We start from the raw sequence: 15,853 nt of genomic DNA on the forward strand, positions 1-15,853 counted from the left end.
TATAATATTTTTGAAGTTTGTCCAAGTATTTCTTGTACAGAGATTTCGAGATCCTCTGTCCAACGTTCATCATGCAAACTCTCCTCAAACTCTCCTGTTGGATTTATCTATTGTTATGCACATGCGCAAACTGGATTTATTTACAATTATAAACTGGGTGGTTTGAGCCCTAAATGCTGATTGGTTGAACACCGTGGTATATCAGACCTTGTACCACGGGTATGACAATAAATTCCTTTTTACTGTTCTAATTACGTTGGTAACATGATTATAATAGCAATAAGTATAACAAACCACAGAGGTTTGTGGTATATGGCGACATATTCCTAAACTTGGAAGAATTATTATTTTGATGAAAAAACGAATGTTGCTTCTTAGCCTAGGTCATTACAAATTGCGTCAATATTCCTTCTTAATTAAAACTCCATAATGTTATGAAAAAAAGCTTTATTGGATAAATGTGGCAACTCCTCTCTTGCTGCGACATGTGGGTTAGTTTTCGAGACCTGTGGGCAGGTTTTGACTGGTCATTGATCTAGTAATTTAGCTGGACCTGGCAACCCTGCTCGTTTGGTACACTTCAAAGAGAAATGTACACTTCAATTTTTCATGATTGTTGACTATTTGATCCACAGTTAATGGACATGACCAAGGCAACTAGAATTCAGTTCAGTAACAATATCAACCATACTGGGAAATGTCAAAACGCAGGGAGAGCGCCATGTCACGGTGAGACTATTAATAACTGGGGGCAATAAATTACTGTGGCTAAAAAAAGGAGAGTGTTGTTGGATTACTTTACATAGACAACAGAGGGCAGTGTTGACAAAGAATCAAAGGTTTTCAATAAAGGCCATTCAATAAAAGTGTAAAGTTGGATAGGCACTCTAAATCTACAACTTTGTAATTTGATATACTGATTATCCTGCATTCAATAGTAAAGCTCCTAACTGAGGCCCTCTTTTGTTACAGATCAGCATTAACAAGGGAGCTCTTGGGCCAGTACATCTCAGACACCCTCAGCCACATTCACAGAGTGAGGGAGTTCTGTGACAGGCATTCCAAATGGGCCCTTCAGAGGGAGACAGAACTGGAAATGATGAGGGACATCAAGGAGAGGGCAGACAGAATTGACCTTAAGTTCGACCATGTCCGTAACTCAGAGACCAAGGCCAAGGCATTTGGGGAGTTCATATGGAGCGGTCTGACCCAGGTGACTGCAGACAGTAGGCGTGAGGAGCTGGAGAAGGAGCTGGGGGCTGTACTAAAGGACACTCTGGGAGGCCTGGAGAAGCTGGATTACTTCCTGCATGCTGTGGAGTGTCTGGCGGTCACCTGTCTGTTGGTGTTTGAGGAGAACAGGTTCCTCTGTCTGCCTCAGGGGACGAGCCCTGCCAGTGTTCAGGCTGTCATCATTGCTGCCAGAATGGCCTGCCCTCTCCTCATCTATTTTAAGAGGGATGCTAAGGCCTTCTTTATTCCCAACCTCCTCAATGTAGAGGTGCTGGCCTTCCAGCTGGACAGATACATACAAATCAGCCAGCAGGTCTGTAAAAGGATGGAGAAGGGGTAAGTGGAGCTCTCATCACAATTGCTTCAACATTAACTTATGTCATGTTTTTCATTGCCATTTTACAAACACTTGATGTCCATTCTTTCCTTCTAGATTACAGATCAGACCACAGCCTGAGAGTAAACTTGGGTAAGATCCCTCACACAGTTTTAATATCAGCATGTATATTATATTAGCATAGTTGTATTATTTTCCTTTCGTTTTTGTCCTTCTCAGATATGTCATTTGACAAGGTTCTTTGGCTTATGTGATATTATTCAAATGCCACAAAATAATGTAATGAATATAATTTAATTTAGAAATGAATATTCATTGTTACAGTAGCTCAGTCAGTCAAATGATGTTTTGGAAAAAGAGGAATGACATCCCTGTGGTCAACCTTGGTGATGTGAGTGAAGAGTCCATACAAAATATGCTCCAACATTTGAATCAGCTGAGTGAGACCAGGTAAGTTATTCTGCCATGGTTTGGTTCTTCTCTTAAAACTTATGTTGACATTCTTTAACAAGATTCAAGAACTAGTCTATTGGAAAACAGTAAATAGATATCTTTCCTCTCCGACAGGATGGACCCGTACGTCAGACTAACGTTCCTGTTCCAAGGGGCTGCTCAGCGCTTCATTGGCCGGTTCAGCCAGCGCCGACCCAGGATGGAGCAGTTTCTGACCGAGCTGGAAGAAAATGCTGTGCAGCTGGACAGGATGAAGCTGGGGGCTAAGATCTCCAGTGTGGCAGGCAGCTCAGTGGGGGCGGCTGGAGGGATCCTATCCATCGTGGGCTTAGCTCTGACCCCTGTCACTGCTGGGGTGTCACTGGCTCTCACCATTGCAGGGGTCAGCCTGGGGGTCACCAGTGGGGTCAACAGTATAACTACTGGTATCACAGAGATGAAGGTCAATAGCATCCATGAGAAGAAAGCCAGTAAAGTCTTCCAGAATTTCATGGAGGATGTGGAGAGTCTCCAGGAGTGTCTGGAGGATGTGGCCAGGAATATAGAGCCCATCCTGGGGCAGAGCAGGGTGGACATGGTTGGAGCAAGGAAGGTGATTGCCACCACTTGGACCATAGGAAAACGCATTGACTCCCTAGTTGACCTTTCCTCAGGTTTTAAGTCAGCAGAAGTCCTTAGAAACAAAGATCTGATCACAAGCACTGGTAAGTTGGCGCTCCAGGAAGGCAAAGTAGCACAAAACCTGTCCAAGCTAGCCGAGGACATCCCAGACATTGGACAGGTGGCCAAAGGCACCCCACTAGTCCTCTCCAAGTCAGCGCGGGCTGGTCTCATCACCCTCAACGTCCTCTTCATTGGCCTGGATGTCTTCTTCATCTGTAAAGACAGCGTCAGCCTGGCCAAAGGCAGCAAGAGTGAGAGATCCCAGCTCATCCGTGCCAGATCAGCATTGTGGCGCACAGAGCTGGACTCCTGGCAGAGGATCCATGACTCGCTGTGTAGAGGTCTATTAACATTAGAGAAAAGTCAGATCAGCCTGGAGCAGCCATTGTACCCTCTGGAGGAGAAGCTGAGAGGGAAGAAATCGATGTGTATGACACAGTAGGACAACATAAATGACTGAACAGTTTTGAAGTTAGGGCCTCTCAAACATACTGTACAGTGGCACTTAGAATGTTAAACAATTAAAAATAAAGAGATGACACACTTTTTTCATTTTCATTTCAATTCAATTTTATTTTATATAGCCCTTCGTACATCAGCTAATATCTCGAAGTGCTGTACAGACACCCAGCCTAAAACCCCAAACAGCTAGTAATGCAGGTGTAGAAGCACGGTGGCTAGGAAAAACTCCCTAGAAAGGGAGAATTTCATCACTCATTCTGTACACAAGTCTAATTTTATAATCAACTTTACAATTTAATGTTATAAGAAATAAAACAATCTGTTCAATTTAATGAAACGTATTCAGCTTGGCACTTTTTTAAAGTAGTCAGTTTAATATCATGGCCATAGGTTTCCAAAATATGTGTTCGGTGTAGTCACAATACTGAAAGTGAAATGTAATAATGTTTCCAATATTGTGCTGCTGACATGTACCTTCATACACAGAAGATATATTCCTCACTTCACTGGAAGTTGAAGACTTCTTACACAGGGACAGATCAAAATTTACTGGGGGGAGGGGCTTGTCCAACTCAAGGTGTCCTAAAAAAAGCACCCTCCCCAAAGTTACAAATATTTCCACATGACCCTCCCCTTGTACTGTAAAATTATTTGAACACCCTCCCCCCTCATATAATTAACTCAAAATCATTTTTACGACCACAAATAACAATATCTGTACCGAGCCTGTGTTTATAATCGTGTATATCGACTTTGCCAGTTCAGCATGCTTTTGTGGCCCAGTCAATGCCCCGCCGTGCTACGGGCCAGAAGATTGAGGGTTGTCATGGAAATTTGAACCAGAAAGGAAGAGACTGTACATCCTTCAAACAACAACTTTTTAAAATAAGATTTGCAAATCGGGGGCTGGTTAACAATCACTCAAAAGTTGCAAAAGTTAAGAACCCAACAAAGAATAGTTTTGTCTCGGCTTTTATAACCTTAGTCTACGTGCCAGTTTAGCAGGTGTGTAAGATCATGATGGGAACATAGTGTAAACAACTGATAACGCCAGTTTTGTTACTCCTTTCTGCTGATAGAATTGTCGCTGCTGCTCAAGCTAGCCTCTGTTCTATTCATATCTCCACACAGCTGTGCCCTTGAAAGATACAAAAAGAACAGGATGGACCAAAAACTGGTCACTCTCAGACGGCCCTTTGTCTTTGGCCGTGTGACTAAGTTACTCAAAAACAAGAGAGAAAAAACACTGGCTTCTTCTTACATGAAAAAAACAAACAGTGGAAATGTACAGGATAAGGCTTATACAGCGCATGTGCATAACAAAGTTCGTAATTCCCACCATAGGGTTCGCCAACCAACACAGACGAGCTCACTCTCCCTGCCTGTTTCATTACACTACGATCAGAGCTGGTTGCAGACAATCATCAGCTTGGGGTGAATCAGATTTTCAAAATGTTTATACCGTATTCATAATTACATCAAATATATGCAACAAATTTTCCACCAACAGGTTTCTTTGCCAATGACCACACAATCTATAAACAAAGCATACCGACTTCGAGCACTTCAATATCATGATTTGCATTTCAACACCACAATAAATAGACTACTGTATGTCAATCTCGACAAACAGAAAATACATCCCTGCTTAACTTGTAGGCTTACCCAGTATTGAAGGCTTGGCTTGACAATCTCAAAATGTCATTCACCTTTTTGATGTTTTGTAACAGATGTCTCTTTCCATTCCTCAATTGGCCGCTGCACAATTCGGATTGATTGATTTTATTTGTCAGTTAAAGAAATACATACTGTATACAATGCATTCGGAATGTATTCAGACACCTTGACCTTTTCCACATTGTGTTACGTTAAAGCCTTATTCTAAAATGGATCAAATATTATTTTTTTCTCATCAATCTACACACATTACCCCACAATGACAAAGTGAAAACAGGTTTTTAGACATTATTGAAAATGTATTAAAACCTCAAAACAATAATACATTATTTAGATAAGTATTCAGAATCTTTGTATGAGACTGAAAATTGAGCTCAGGTGCATCCTGTTTCCATTGATCATCCTTGAAATGTTTCTACAACTTGATTGGAGTCCACCTGTGGTAAATTCAATTGATTGGACATTATTTGGAATGGCACACACCTGTCTATGTAAGATCCCACAGTTGACAGTGTATGTCAGAGCAAAAACCAAGCCATGAGGTCGAAGGAATTGTCCGTAGAGTTCTGAAACAGGATTGTGTCGAGGCACAGATCTGGGGAATGGTAGCAAAAAATGGCTGCATTATTGAAGGTCCCCAAGAACACAGTGGCCTCCATCATTCTTAAATGGAAGAAAAGCTGGCCGCCCAGCCAAACTGAGCAATCGGGGGAGAAGGGCCTTGGTCAGGGAGGTGACCAAGAACCCGATGGTCACTGACAGAGCTCCAGAGTTCCTCTGTGGAGATGGTTGTCCTTCTGGATGGTTCTCCCATCTGTGCAGCACTCCACCAATCAGGCCTTTATGGTAGAGTGGCCAGACGGAAGCCACTCCTCAGTAAAAGGCACATGACAGCCCGCTTGGAGTTTGCCAAAAGGCACCGAAAGGACTCTCAGACCACGAGAAACAAGATTCTCTGGTCTAATGAAACCAAGATTGAATTCTTTGGCCTGAATGCCAAGCGTCTTGTCTGGAGGAAAACTGGCACCATCCCTATGGTGATGCATGGTGGTGGCAGCATCATGCTGTGGGGATGTTTTTCAGCGGCAGGGACTGGGAGACTAGTCAGGAAAAGATGAACGGAGCAAAGTACAGAGAGATCCTTGATGAAAACCTGCTCCAAAGCGCTCAGGACCTCAGACTGGGGCAACGGTTCACCTTCCAATAGGACTAAGACCCTAAGCACACAGCCACGACAACACAGGAGTGATTTCGGGACAAATCTCGGGAATGTCCTTGAATGGTCTAGCCAGAGCCTGGACTTGAACCCGATCGAATATCTCTGGAGAGACCTGAAAATACCTGTGCAGCGACGCTCCCCATCCAACCTGACAGAGCTTGAGAGGCTCTGCAGAGAAGAATGGGAGAAACTCCCCAAATACAGGTGTGCCAAGCTTGTAGTGTCCTATCCAAGAAGGCTCGAGGCTGTATTCACTGCCAAAGGTGTTTCAACAAAGTACTGAGTAAAGGGTCTGAATACTTATGTAAATGTGATATTTCCGTTTTATTTTATTCATATATTTGCAATAAATTCTAAAAACGTGTTTTTGCTTTGTCATTATGGGGTATTGTGTGTAGATTGATGAGGAAGAAAAACTATTTAATCAATTTTAGAAGGAGAATGTAACCTAACAATATGTGGAAAAAGTCAAGGGGTCTGAATACTTTCTGAATGCACTGTACAGTGCCTTGCAAAATGATTTATCCCCCTTGTAATTTTACCTATTTTGTTGCATTACAACCTGTAATTTAAATAGATTTTAATTTTAATTTCATGTAATGGGACATTCACAAAATAGTCCATATTGGTGAAGTGAAATGGAACAAATAACTTGTTTAAAAACTTTTTTTTTTTTTAAGTGGTGCGTGCATATGTATTCACCCCCTTTGCTATGAAGCCCCTAAATAACATCTGGTGCAATCAATTACCTTCAGAAGTCACATAACTAGTTAAATAAAGTCCACCTGTGTGCAATCTAAGTGTCACATGATCTGTCACGGATTGCTATACACCAGCGGGACACATTCACGTTGAAGGAGCTGGAGCTCCTTGAAGAATGGGCAATGCCTTGAAGAATGGGCAAAAATCCCAGTGGCTAGATGTGCCAAGCTTAAAGAGACATACCCCAAGAGACTTGCAGCTGTAATTGCTGCAAAAGGTGGCTCTACAAAGTATTGACTTTGGGGGGGTGAATAGTTATGCAGGCTCAAGTTTTCAGTTTTTTTGTCTTATTTCTTGTTTGTTTCGCAATAAAAAAATATTTTGCATCTTCAAAGTGGTTGGCATGTTGTGTAAATAAAATTATACAAACCCCCCAAAAATCTTTTTTAATTCCAAATTGTAAGGCAACAAAATAGGAAAAATGCCAAAGGGGGGTGAATACTTTCACCAGCCACTGGATACACAAAGATTTTTTAAAGTGATCAGGATTGCACAATAAAGTCGGGGACTTATTTCCATTGTGGTCCCTATTTTTTATATAAATACATACAGTACAAGTCAAAAGGTTGGACACACCTACTCCTTCCAGGGTTTTTCTTTATTTTTACTATTTTCTACATTGTAGAATAGTAGTGAAGACATCAAAACTATGAAATAACACATATGGAATCATGTAGTAACCAAAAAAGTGTTAAACAAATCAACATATATTTTATATTTGTGATTCTTCAAAGTAGCCACCCTTTGCCTTGATGACAGCTTTGCACACTCTTGGCATTCTCTCAACCAGCTTCATTCCAGGTGACTACCTCATGTATTTCAATTAACATGCGTGCCTTGTTAAAAGTTAATTTGTGGAATTTCTTTCCTTCTTAATGCGTTTGAGCCAATCAGTTGTGTTGTGACAAGGTAGAGGTGGTATACAGAAGATAGCCCTATTTGGTAAAAGACCAAGTCCATATTATGGCAAGAACAGCTCAAATAAGCAAAGATAAATGACAGTCCATCATTACTTTAAGACATGAAGGCCAGTCAATCCTGAACATTTTAACAACTTTGAAAGTTTCTTCAAGTGCAGTCGCAAAAACCATCAAGCGCTATGATGAAACTGGCTCTCATGAGGACCGCCACAGGAAAGGAAGACCCAGAGTTACCTCTGCTGCAGAAGATAAGTTCATTTGAGATTCCAGCCTCAGAAATTGCAGCCCAAATAAATGCTTCACAGAGTTCAAGTAACAGACACATCTCAACATCAACTGTTCAGAGGAGACTGCGCGAATCAGGCTTTCATGGTCGAATTGCTGCAAAGAAACGACTGCTAAAGGGTACCAATAAGAAGAAGAGACTTGCTTGGGGTCAAGAACCACGAGCAATGGATATTAGACCGGTAGAAATCTGTCCTTTTGATCTGATGAGTCCAAATTCAAGATTTTTGGTTCCAACCGCTGTGTCTTTGTGAGACGCAGAGCAGGTGAACGGATGATCTCTGCGTGTGTGGTTCCCATCGTGAAGCATGGAGGGGGTGGTGTGATGGTGTGGGGGTGCATTGCTAGTGACACTGTATGTTATTTATTTAGAATTCAAGGCACACTTAACCAGCATGGCTACCACAGCATTCTGCGGTGATACGCCATCCCATCTGGTCTGCGCTTAGTGAGACTATCATTTGTTTTTCAACAGGACAATGACCCAACACACCTCCAGGCTGTGTAAGGGCTATTTGACCAAGAAGGAGAGTGATGGAGTGCTGCATCAGATGACCTGGCCTCCACAATCACTCGACCTCAACACAATTGAGATGGTTTGGGATGAGTTGGACCGCAGAATGAAGGAAAAGTAGCCAACAAGTGCTCAGCATCTCTGTGATACCAGTGGTTAAACTGTTGACCCTTCTGGTGAACCCCAGGCGTGCTCCTGTAATGGTGAGACCCAGTGACACCCCAGCAGTGACTAGGGACAGAGCTATGCCCGCGATAGAGAGGATCCCTCCAGCTGCCCCCACTGAGCTGCCTACCACACTGGAGATCTTAGCCCCCAGCTTCATCCTGTCCAGCTGCACAGCATTCTCCTCCAGATCGGTCAGAAACTGCTCCATCCTGGGCCGGCGCTGGCTGAACTGACCAATGAGGCACTGAGCAGCCCCTTCGAACAGGAATGTCATTCTGAGGTGCTGGTCCTTCCTAACAGAGGGGAGAGAGATTCAACATCTATTTACTGTACTCAAATATACATACAGTACACTCCCTCCATATGTATTCGGACAGTGAAGCTAAAATGTTGTATTTATCTACACTGTAGTGCTTGCATTGAGCAATATCCCTGGTTCCCACAGACACAGGGATCCCCGGACACATATTAATCCCACCTGAAGCATGCGCAGAACCATGTAAACAGGTGCACGAGCTCTGCAAGTATGCATGTGTTGCGTGCATGTATTTTGATCTTGTGGCATGCTTCAGGTGATAGAAATCTGAATGCACTACCAGCGCTTTGAAAAGTTGATTTAATTATACTTTCCTGTGGATATATTGTCTCACATTCCTACCTGCAAATGGACCAACTGCACGGATAACCAGTAAAGTAAGTTAAAATATAATTGTATTCAACATGCTGGCTTGTAGAGGTCAAATGCTCATTTTTGCCCGATGTAGAATTCAATTAAATTCAACTTTGGGTTTTCAGGCTAAGGTCAACCCTGTAATGTGAACTGAACTCTCGTTTTAATATAGTAAAACTATTCCTTAAAAAAAAAAAATTCTAAAAAACATTGAACATCTAATAGTCAAATCATAGTGTAAAAGCATCTGAGTGGATTCTACTCTTTTTGTCTATTTTGCGGTGGAAAACTGAGCGTGTTGACGAGCATAACACATCAACACAGAAAAACGTTGATTGTAAAGTTGATCTTTATGACAGAATGTTAAAATTAGGTGAAATATATATATATATATATAGTCATTTTTGGCAAAACTACACTACCCAAAAGGCACTCTATCCATGGAATGACACCAGCCCTGTTAGCCCAAAGAAAGAGTATTAAAGAGAATATACTGTATGGTGTGTAATTACTAGGTAGGACCATGTTTTTATTTTTTTTACAGGCATTTTAAATAAACAAATACAATTGTGGAGATCTTACTCAAATTTACTTTCAGGCTGTCGTAGCATCTTTTTTCAAATGTATGTATAATGACACTGAAGAACATTGAAAGTACTACTTTAATACTAATAGAGTGGTGAGGAGGAGCTCTGCGGACCCTTCGTTTCAGGAAGTAATTGACATTCATTGTAGCCATTTGCACTCTGTAGAGTTGCTATTTTTTCCATTTTTTTTGTGTCAATTAAGTTGTGACATTCCTCGATTACTTATTATATTAATAAAGCATGATTTAAATCAACAAATAAGATAGTCAGTTTAAAAAAAGGTTAAAGGTACAAGACTATGTGTACATATCTGGCTCTGTTGGCAAAATCACTACATATCCCATCAAGCCAAGCGGGGAGAGGCTGCCTGTTGTCACAGTTCCAAGACCAGTCAGAAACGTCCAGCTAACTCTATGCCAATGATGCTGGTGGATCTCAAAACAGAACTTGGATCTGCGTTAAGTAGCAATGATATCCTTCGTCAACGTTGTCTTATGACACGACAGATAGCTCAAACCAGTCATGGCTATTTAACAAAACAAATAATTTTAAATTTTCTTGAATTTCTTAGTTACAAGATTGTAGCAAAGGACTTTTGAAGTTGAGGGTGCAGTATTTATGAAGTTTGGCAATGAGAACGAAAACTAGCATAGTTGAGCTAACCAGCTAATTTAGCCAGGGAAAAACGAGGACAACAGGCTTGGGACAGGATATAGCTGGCCGCACATGCACACTAGGCTATTTCAGGACACATATTGTAGTATATACTGTATGCCCTGATATCAGGAGCTGGTGGTGAAAAGTTTTGTTAAACAATTCAGAGACTGAAACGAATACATCAAATGACAAATATTTAAGCAGAGCGAATCAATATACAATCCCGAAAATCAGCTGGACTAGTAAATAGTCAAATAAAGCTTAAAACGATGTTTTGAATTAGCCTAAATCCAGAAAATGAATAGTGAAGTTGCTTCCGGACACGGTAGACTCCTCCTCCTCACCACTCTATAGCCTACTAGGCAAGCTACACTGGTGGATTGTGATGGGCATTCCACTTACCTTTCCTCTATCCTGTCACAAAGTTCCTGGCGGATCTGTATGCAACTGTTCACCTAGAAGGCCAGTACTTCTACATTGAGGAGGCTGGTTATAAAGGGCTTAGCATCCCTCTTAAAATAGATGAGGAGAGGGCAGGTCATTCTGGCAGCAATGATGACAGCCTGAACACTGGCAGGGCTCGTCCCCTGAGGCAGACAGAGGAACCTGTTCTCCTCAAATACAGACAGGTGACCGCCAGACACTACACAGTATCTACGAAATAGTCCAGCTTCTCCATCCCCCCAGTATCCTTCATTACAGCCCCCAGGTCATTCTCCTGCTCCTCAATCTTACTGTCTGCAGTCACCTGGCTCAGGCTGCTCCATATGAACTCCCCAAACACCTTGGCCTGTGCCTTAGCATTGACCTTATATTTGGTGACATGGTCGAACTTCAGGTTGATTCTGTCGGCCTCCTTCTTGATGTCTTTCATAATTTTTGCTTCTGTCTCTCTCTGTGAAGTGCCCATTTGGAAAGCCCGTCAGAGAATTCCTTCACTGTGTGAATGTGGCTGAGGGTGTCTGAGGTGTATTGAACTAATAACCCCCTCATTTGCTCTCTGTAAGAAAATACAACCTTTTAGAATATTATTTGCATCTGGTATTTGTGATGATGCGAGCTCGCTGCTGCTCTCTTGTCACGTCGAACTACCTTTCTTCATTTACCACAAGTTTTGGGACTGTAAAGTCCATGGAGAACAAGAGCCCCTCCTCTCAGCTGCCCACTGCACTGAGGCTAGGCGACACGGTCACCACCGATAAATCCATGATAATCGAAAATTTCAATAAGCATTTCTCTTTGGCTGGTCATGCTTTCCTCCTGGCTACCCCAACCCCGGCCAACAGCTCCGCACCCCTCACAGCTACTTGCCCGAGCCTCCCCAGCTTCTCCTTCACCCAAATCCAGATCGCAGATGTTCTGAAAGAGCTGCAAAACCTGGACCCGTACAAATCAGCTGGGCTAGACAATCTGGACCCTCTCTTTCTAAAATTATCCGCCGCCATTGTTGCTACCCCTATTACCAGTCTGTTCAACCTCTCTTTCATTTAGTCCGAGATCCCTAAAGATTGGAAAGCTGCCGCGGTCATCCCCCTCTTCAAATGGGGTGACACTCTAGACACCCATCTAAAGTCTTTGAAAGCCAAGTTAATAAACAGATCACTGACCATTTCGAATCCCACCATACCTTCTCCGCTGTGCAATCTGGTTTCCGAGCTGGTCACGGGTGCACCTCAGCCACGCTCAAGGTACTAAACGATATCATAACCGCCATTGATAAAAGACAATACTGTGCAGCCGTCTTCATCGACCTGGCCAAGGCTTTCGACTCTGTCAATCACCGTATTCTTATTGGCAGACTCAATAGCCTTGGTTTCTCAAATGACTGCCTCGCCTGATTCACCAACTACTTCGCAGATAGAGTTCAGTGTGTAAAATTGGAGGGCCTGTTGTTCGGACCTCTGGCAGTCTCTATGGGGGTACCACAGGGTTCAATTCTCGGGCCGACTCTTTTCTCTGTATATATCAACAATGTCGCTCTTGCTGCGGGTGATTCCCTGATCCACCTCTATGCAGACAACACCATTCTGTATACATCTGGCCCTTCTTTGGACACTGTGTTAACTAACCTCTAAACATGCTTTTATTTATGTTTTCATTTATCAAACCAGACAGCTCATAATCCAGTGCCTTTATCCCAGTCAACACATGTATCATTTAGCTTTAATTAGAATGTGTAGAATAGCATGAGATTAGCTACAAAAATGCACATTTTCCTCTCTGCTCCATGGCAAAATGTGTAGAATTGCAGGAAATGTGCTTCAAAACAGCACATTTTCTCTTTGCCCCAATGTCTAAATGTGTAGAACTGCATGAAGTTTGCTGTTGTCTTTTATTTTTTTATTTTTGGGAGGGCCCACACAAATTTCTGGAGGCTCACCAACGAATTTCTGGCTATGCTACTGCCACAACTAGACCTTTTTATCAAATAATCTTATTTGTACAGTATTGGCAGTCCATGTCCAAAATCAATAGTGGAAGATATGAATGTCTTTTGGACTGTAGTCAGTATAATGTTATAGACCATCAGGAAGTCAGCAAGTTCTTCTCCCCTCTTTTATTGTGTCTTACATCTCTGATCTCTAATGGCCCTGAGGTCAGACCAGGTGAGGTGTGGTGGGGCTGATGTAGTATCTGCTGAGCTGCTTTCCACACCTGCTGTTGAACCACAAAAATGTGTAAGTACAATGTATTTTCACATTACATTCTTTATAATTTTCACACATTGAGAAAATACTGGCCAACATACAGAATATTTTTTTTCTCTAATTTGACAACTGATGAGCATATTTAGGCATCACATAAAACAACTTTCTCAGTAAGTACTGTAGGTATAGTGTTTTACTCACTGTCTGATTTCTCATCTGTGTATCTCCTCCTCCCTCTCTGCTGTCTCGTGGACTCCTCTGTGGCCTCCCCTCCGTCCCCTTGCACCTCCTCTGTCTCCTCCTCCATCTCCAGCTCTCTCAAAGCCTCCTTGCACCTCCTCTGTCTCCTCCTCCATCTCCAGCTCTCTCAAAGCCTCCTTGACCCTCCTCAGATCCTCCTCTCTCTCCCTGTCCTCCTCCTGCTGCCTCCTCTCCTCTTCCTCCTCCTTCTCCATGGCCTCCTCCAGTACCTACTTGCTGGAGAGCAACTCCCCTCTGTTCTTGGTCACCATGTTGTCCAGCTTCTCCAGTAGCTCTGCCACGGCATCGTGGCCCTTCCTGGGCCTCCCATAGAGGGCATGATAGCGGCCCCCACATCGCTCCACCAGGCACTGGAGCTCCTCGCTCTCCTTCACCTCCTCCTCTAAGGTGGCATCCTTCAGCCGCCCACCCTTCACCGTGAACAGCACCACGGTATGCCCCCAAGCCCGCTCCCCCAACATATCCACATGCTCCTCGGCCGCCTGCTGCTCCCGTCTGGTAAAGGAGAAGGAGAGGGGCACCACCAGGAGCACGATGTGGGGGCCAGGCTGGCACAGCGACATGCCCCGGACAATCTCCCTCCGGACCCCCAGAGAAGAACCCCTGGAGGGGAACCACTCCCAACCAGGCGTGTCCACCACCGTCACCTGCCTCTCGGCCACCTCTCCCTGACGCTTTACCGCCTCTCTTGTTCTCACCCCCAACGCGTCAAACATCCCTCTGCCCAGGATGGCATTGCCCACAGCACTCTTCCCCGCCTCTCTCTCTCCGATCAGGATTATTCGCAACCCTGAGACCACAGAAAGAGGGACTGCTTGGCCTGTAAAAAGCATCATACCACCCTAAATGAACGTACAGAACAACACAATTCAATTGTATTGAATTTTCACTTCCTGTTTCTCATAAGCCAGGATAGATCAACAACTGACCTTGTTGAGAATCTGAGGAGCTTCCAGTTTTTTCCATTTACACCATGACCTCCTCTGAATCTATGTTGAAACCACTGATTATCATACTTGTATGATAACACAACCAGTGCCTTCTAAAATGCTACTTCATACTTGTCCACTTTCATCAAATCTGAAAGTATACACTAGCTATTTTGTTAACGGAAGAAAATATTCCTCAGTCCTCTCCCCTCCCGGTACATCTTGTTGTCTGAATGGCATATGAACTGTAGCCACCCTGCTAATCATTCTTTACAGCCCCTTTTACTGTCCCAGGGATCCAAAGTTCACAGTGGGACTGCTTGCATGTTCACACAGCTAGATAACACTACCTTGGCAGGAATCAACAGTCTGGCTGTGACCCTGCCCCAAGCGATACTGCATGGGAACACAGCTTCTTTATTGTGCCTTAGGAAGACTTGAAACTTTTGGAAACCTTTGGAGATAAGGGAAATGGTCCTGATGAGTTAGGAGTTGTTTCTGGACAGGGCCCTGGAGATATTGAACAGACTCACTTATCAGTAGTACCACACATATCACTGGCAAATAAGATTAAATGTGAGAGCTCCTCCTTTGTAATGAATGAAAGTCATATTTAGCTGGCATTATCTGTTTGATTGTTGAAGATCCTTCACCAACAGCAACACACAGTGCCTTCAGAAAGTATTCTCACCCCTTATCTTTTTCCAAATGTTGTTGTGTTACACCCTGAATTTAAAATGGATTACATTTAGATTGTTTGTCACTGGCCTACACATAATATCCCATAATGTCAAAGTGTATTATTTGTATTATTATTATTTTTTGACAAATTAAAAATTAAAAGCTGAAATATCTTGAGTCAATAAGTATTCAAGCCCTTTGTTATAGCAAGCCTAACAATTAAGTTCAGGAGTAAAAATGTGCTTAAAAAGTCAAGTTGCATGGACTCACTCTGTGTGCAATAATAGTGTTTAACATGATTTTTGAATGGCTTCCTCATCTCTGTATCCCACACATTAAATTATCTGTAAGGTCCCTCAGTCGAGCAGTGGATTTCAAACACAGATTCAACCACAAAGACCAAAGAGGGTTGTCAATGCCTCACAAAGAAGGGCACCTATTGGTAGATGGGTTAAAAGAAAGCAGACATTGAATATCCGTTTGAGCATGTGAAGTTATTGGATGGTGTATCAATACACCCAGTCACTACAAAGATACAGATAGGAAGGAAAGCGCTCAGGGATTTCACCATGAGGCCAATGTTTAATGGTTGTGATAGGAGAAAACTGAGGATGGATCAACAACATTGTAGTTACTCCACAATACTAACCTAATTGACAGATTGAAAAGAAGGAAGCCTGTACAGAACACTTGCATCCTGTTTGCAACAAGGCACTAAAGTAATACT

The 15,853-nt window shown here is 42.9% G+C and overlaps 1 protein-coding gene and 2 pseudogenes across 2 annotated transcripts; 1 reads left to right on the top strand and 2 right to left on the bottom strand.

Moving 5' to 3' along the window:
- The first annotated feature begins 632 nt into the window (after nucleotides 1-632).
- LOC139575163 (uncharacterized) lies at nucleotides 633-3,230 on the top strand. 2 transcript variants are annotated; one of them, XM_071400168.1, is made up of 5 exons: nucleotides 633-729; nucleotides 973-1,569; nucleotides 1,667-1,702; nucleotides 1,895-2,020; nucleotides 2,138-3,230. In XM_071400168.1, exons 1-5 carry the CDS (start codon nucleotides 698-700, stop codon nucleotides 3,126-3,128), a joined length of 1,782 nt encoding a protein of 593 aa, XP_071256269.1. In that variant the 5' UTR covers nucleotides 633-697; the 3' UTR covers nucleotides 3,129-3,230. The 2 variants fall into 2 exon arrangements, with proteins under 2 accessions (XP_071256269.1, XP_071256275.1); XM_071400174.1 differs by having other exon boundaries at nucleotides 634-729; nucleotides 1,898-2,020.
- A 421-nt stretch (nucleotides 3,231-3,651) lies between these two features.
- On the bottom strand, nucleotides 3,652-13,471 carry LOC139559984 (uncharacterized; annotated as a pseudogene).
- Nucleotides 13,468-14,662, bottom strand: LOC139560073 (GTPase IMAP family member 4-like; annotated as a pseudogene).
- Between the last annotated feature and the right edge of the window lie 1,191 nt (nucleotides 14,663-15,853).

Source organism: Salvelinus alpinus, chromosome 1 (genome assembly GCF_045679555.1).
Source record: "Salvelinus alpinus chromosome 1, SLU_Salpinus.1, whole genome shotgun sequence".
NCBI lineage: Eukaryota > Metazoa > Chordata > Actinopteri > Salmoniformes > Salmonidae > Salvelinus > Salvelinus alpinus.